General features: G+C 37.5%; 1 protein-coding gene across 1 annotated transcript in view; it reads right to left on the minus strand.

Moving 5' to 3' along the window:
• Nucleotides 1-6,201, minus strand: part of LOC139929663 (uncharacterized) — a 28,040-nt gene that overhangs the window by 21,640 nt on the left and 199 nt on the right. Inside the window, exon 2 of the mRNA XM_078284517.1 lies at nt 693-788. Coding sequence (XP_078140643.1) covers nt 693-788 — 96 coding nt within the window. The remainder of the gene's footprint in view (nt 1-692; nt 789-6,201) is intronic.

Here is a 6,201-nt window from a genome sequence, read left to right on the forward strand (position 1 = left end):
TTTTTATCAGAAGTTGGTTGTGATCCATTGACTTTTTGGAGTTGGAGGTTTTGAGTCTTTCAGGAGCCGGACTCTAGCGGACGTTAGAGGAACTGCTGCTGCTATTGGCTTCAAAATTCACCTGAGGGTTTGGATGCTTCTGGTACTTCTGGACTCTTTAGAAATCTAATCGAAAGCCTTTTGTTTTCGGGGAAGACAAAACATTTTGGCATCTAAAGCCAACGCCCAAACATCACCTGTCTGGACCTGGACTCAGAAACATCTGGTGTAGAGATTATTTAGACAGCAGCATCCTGAAGGTGAGAGAATTCAGTTCAAGGCAGTTGATAAGATAAGATGGTTAGTGTGAGGCTAACCCTAACTGTGCTGTGGGTTCTCAGTTCTGGCTCATTTGTTCTGTAGGGTTAGGGTTAGCTGACTCGGGGTTGGATGAGGAGGAATACATGACCAGTAGGTGTGGTGGGTTAGGGTTTAGCATCGATCATGACAAATCACATCAGCTCCTCTCTTTCCCTTTAAAATCAGCAGGTCAACAGAAGCTCAGTATCACACTATTCACTTTAACTGAGAGCGTTACTGAATGGATCTACAGCCAGCTCTCCGTCTCAGCTGGCTGTTCTAATACATGTGAAGCCTGTTGGAGGAGTGAAGTGTCTCCCGGCTGATGTTGTGTCCTGCTGTGTGTGACTCACAGAGTGTGGGGTGGGGGGGGCGCTGCTCCTCTGGCTCTCCTCCGTCTCTCTCGCTCCGCCTCCTCAGCGTCCTCCAGGCTGCGCTGCGCCGTCAGCCTGCAGCCGCAAGAGACAGGCTGTCAGCAACCTGCTGCACCACAAAAACCAAAACTACGGGTTCATTTAAGTTCCAGGAGGAGCCAATAAACACCTCAGGGTTCTAAAAGGTTCCTTGGAGAACCCCATATGTGAGCAGTTTGCGGAGTACCACTAGGGTTCATGAAGACTTCATGAAGGAGTTCCAGCGAGGTCTTGTATCAGAAGACCAACGACCGCCAATATGAACAAACAAAATACTTCACTGCTTCCAGAGTATCATGTGTATGTTCCAGCATCATGTGTTCAGTTCTCCAGACGTGTTCTCCATCCGGAGAACCCGACCGCCTGAAAGCCCTGTTACTTGTGTAGTGTCGTGTAGACATGTACCGTGTTGATATAGAGAAGACAGGACATGCTACTTCGAGGGTGAGAAATGAACTCCAGCCGCCCGCCACATGCTGGTGAAGTGTGATGGTGGCTGGTAAGCTGATCAACATACAGACATGTGCATACACACACACACACACACACACACACACACACACCTGTGAAGAAACTCTGTTCTTCCTGAATGTTTGATTGAATTGCTTGAATATGAAATTGTTTTCACACTGTTTGTTGATCTGATCAGTCTCAGTTTTCAGTGAGTTTTTGTCTTTTATCGTCCAACATCTGCTAGAGCTCCAGCTGCTCATTCACTTCACATCAGCATCACGACATTCAGCTTTTTTTTAGAGAGAGAGAGAGAGAGAGAGAGAGATGGAGGTGGAGAGAGAGAGAGAGAGAGAGAGAGAGAGAGAGATGGAGGTGTAGAGGCAGAGCAGCAGGATGGATGAAGCTCCTCAGTCTCTCACTTCATCAGTTTCTCTGCTGGCTGCTGAAACAGAAAACTGTCCGTGAGTTTTGAGACAGAATAATAATAATAATAATAATAATAATTTAAGAAAAGTCTCTTCATGGAACAGAAAGCTTGTTAGTTCTCTGATGCGGAGCCGCCTGCCTTTCTGTTGCGGGTCGACTCGCCGCCACGGCCTTCATTAAAAATATAGGAAGCAATTAAGTTTCCTAAACTGCATGACTGAGAGAGACGATCCTGTTACTGAGACTCCAGCTGACTGGATGAGAGCGTCAGGAAAATGTCTAAAATATAAAAAGCCAGTGTGAAATCACATTGATATAAGATAAGATAAGATAAGATAAGATAAGATAAGATAGCACTTTATTGATCCCCTTGGGGAAATTCAGGTGCCACAGCAGCAGACGGACAATACCAAAGAAGTAAAGTATGTCAAGTACAGGTAATAAAGAATAACAGAACATAGAACATTGAATAACAGTAATGAACATAATATACATCAGTAGAGACAATAGAGATAGTGCAAATAATGCAAATAATGCAAATAATGAAGCTGTTAATTACAGCTGTTAGTTGAGGTGAGCGGCTCTGACGGAGCACAGCTCTGCTCACGCTGCAGCTGCAGCGGCAGCGGCAGCCATGTTGGCGTGAATCAGTCTGAATCTGGTGTAAATCACTCCGGTCCGTTTCCTGGCTTCACCGTGTCTGACTCACCGGAGCAGAGAGAGAGAGCGGCGGCCATTTTGGGGGAAACGGGTCACATGGGGACGAGGGGCGGATCGGTCTGGATCTCGGTCCAGAACAAGGGGAAGGAGAGTTAAACACGGCCGAGGTTCTGGTAAGTCCGGTAGATGTCGAGCGCTGTGAGGTAAAGTCGGCTCACAGCAGCGAGGCCCCCAGCTGACCAGCACAACACACACAGTCTTCTACTGGTTTCTACTGGTTTCTACTGAGCAGCTCTACTGCAGCAGGGCAGACAGAACGGACCGGGAATCAAACCCACAACCTCCTGCTGTGACCCACCGAGAGCCTCCATGCTGCTTCCACTTCATATCTACAAGAAATAATGTTACTATACTATACTATACTATACTATACTATACTATACTATACTATATTATACTATACTATACTATACTATACTATATTATACTATACTATACTATACGTACTATACCATACTATACTATACTATACTATACTATACTATACTATATTATACTATACTATACTATACGTACTATACTATACTATACTATACTATACGTACTATACCATACTATATTATACTATACTATACTATACGTACTATACCATACTATACTATACTATACTATACTATACTATACTATATTATACTATACTATACTATACGTACTATACTATACTATACTATACTATATTATACTATACTATACTATACTATACGTACTATACCATACTATACTATACTATATTATACTATACTATACTATACTATACTATATTATACTATACTATACTATACTATACTATACTATACTATACTATATTATACTATACTATACTATACTATACTATACTATATTATATTATACTATACTATACTATACTATACTATACTATATTATACTATACTATACTATATTATACTATACTATACTATACGTACTATACCATACTATACTATACTATACTATACTATACTATACTATATTATACTATACTATACTATACGTACTATACCATACTATACTATACTATACTATACTATACTATACTATATTATACTATACTATACTATACGTACTATACCATACTATACTATACTATACTATACTATACTATATTATACTATACTATACTATACGTACTATACCATACTATACTATACTATACTATACTATACTATACTATACTATATTATACTATACTATACTATACTATACTATACTATACGTACTATACGTACTATACTATACTATACTATACTATACTATACTATATTATACTATACTATACTATACTATACTATACTATACTATACTATACGTACTATACCATACTATACTATACTATACTATACTATACTATACTATACTATATTATACTATACTATACTATACTATACTATACGTACTATACCATACTATACCATACTATACTATACTATACTATACTATACTATATTATACTATACTATATTATACTATACTATACTATACCTACTATACTATACTATACTATACTATACTATACTATACGTACTATACCATACTATACCATACTATACTATACTATACTATACTATATTATACTATACTATACTATACTATACTATACTATACTATACGTACTATACGTACTATACTATACTATACTATACTATACTATATTATACTATACTATACTATACTATACTATACTATACTATACGTACTATACCATACTATACTATACTATACTATACTATACTATACTATATTATACTATACTATACTATACTATACTATACTATACTATACTATATTATACTATACTATACTATACTATACTATACGTACTATACCATACTATACCATACTATACTATACTATACTATACTATACTATATTATACTATACTATACTATACGTACTATACTATACTATACTATACTATACTATACTATACGTACTATACCATACTATACCATACTATACTATACTATACTATACTATATTATACTATACTATACTATACTATACGTACTATACTATACTATACTATACTATACTATACTATACGTACTATACCATACTATACTATACTATACTATACTATACTATATTATACTATACTATACTATACTATACTATACTATATTATACTATACTATACTATACGTACTATACTATACTATACTATACTATACTATACTATACTATACGTACTATACCATACTATACCATACTATACTATACTATACTATATTATACTATACTATACTATACGTACTATACTATACTATACTATACTATACGTACTATACCATACTATACTATACTATACTATACTATACTATACTATATTATACTATACTATATATACGTACTATACTATACTATACTATACTATACGTACTATACTATACTATACTATGCTATGCTATACTATACTATACTATACTATACTATGCTATACTATACTATACTATACTATACTATACTATACGTACTATACTATACTATACTATACTTCTGCACCAACAATACTACTGGCAGGACTGCAGGGACATTTTGCAGTACTTTCCTCAGTTTTACTACTCTACTCTACTCTACTCTACCTGCTCAGCTCTACTCTGCTCTACTCTACTCTGCTCTACTCTGCTCTACTCTGCTGTACTCTACTCTCCTCTACCTGCTCTACTCTACTCTACTCTACTCTACTCTGCTCAGCTCTACTCTACTCTGCTCAGCTCTACTCTACTCTACTCGACTCTACTCTACTCTACTCTACTCTACCTGCTCAGCTCCTGCTGTGTGGCCAGTCTCTGGTCTTCCAGCAGTCTGGATGACGTTGTGAAGCAGAAATGAGGCGGCTGGGTTTCATCCTGAGTTATGGAGGAAATCTCATGCACATCACTTTTTCCATCATTTACACACTGAAGCAATGGAGGCCTGGGGAATGGCAGTGTGTGTGTGTGTGTGTGTGTGTGTGTGTGTGTGTGTGTGGGAGCAGGAGGGGGTGCAGGGTTCAGCTGGATGATGTCATGACCATTAAGGAAGTTGCAGCTATAAAAGAAACCACTGAACTCAGAGCTCAGTGTCATTTCCAGTGAAGTCACACAGCGACACGAGGACACAGAAACCCACCGAACACAGTGCAGACAACAACAAACAACAACAAATAACAACACAAAACAGCATGAAACAACAACACTAAACTGTGCTGATGCAGTAGTTTGGAGAAACATTGGTCTCAGCAGCAGGTCTTCAGTGGGGAACACATGTGTGTGTCTGGTGTTCCCCAGGGTTCAGCTGTAGGTCCCTTACTGTTCTCTGTCCACATGCTTCCTTTAGGTCACATCGTTTACAGACACAACAGACACAACAGACCTATGCAGACGACACACAGCTGTTCCCATAGCAACCAGCCATCCCACCAAAATGTTCCTAAATCCAGGCTGAAAACGAAGGGTGATCAGGCTAGCTTTTTCGTTTAATATAAATCTTTTTATTGCTGAAAAAATGTAACAACATGTTAGCTTCCAACCTACACTGGTCAGAGTTTGGATTCTGCATCCAATACATTAGCTTCTATAAGACTGCAGCCCAATAATAAAACATTAAATTCAGCCTAGAGTCTGAGTAATATGAATTCCTAAATATTTACATTTGAAGGACTGAATTATTAAGGTAAACATTCACTTTTTAAAAAATGTATTTGTGCCTGGAAAACCTGCCACATTGTTGGAAAATATTTACAATGTTGAGGAGACATGGCACCGGATCTGATATATAAAGTTAGAGGTCATCCGCATAAAGCAAAACTTTGTATTCAACGGCATTTCTATGAATTCCCCCGATATTCCTGAGAATGTATTAAATCCCCTGC

The sequence above is a fragment of the Centroberyx gerrardi genome, chromosome 1 (assembly GCF_048128805.1).
Source record: "Centroberyx gerrardi isolate f3 chromosome 1, fCenGer3.hap1.cur.20231027, whole genome shotgun sequence".
NCBI classification, from domain to species: domain Eukaryota; kingdom Metazoa; phylum Chordata; class Actinopteri; order Beryciformes; family Berycidae; genus Centroberyx; species Centroberyx gerrardi.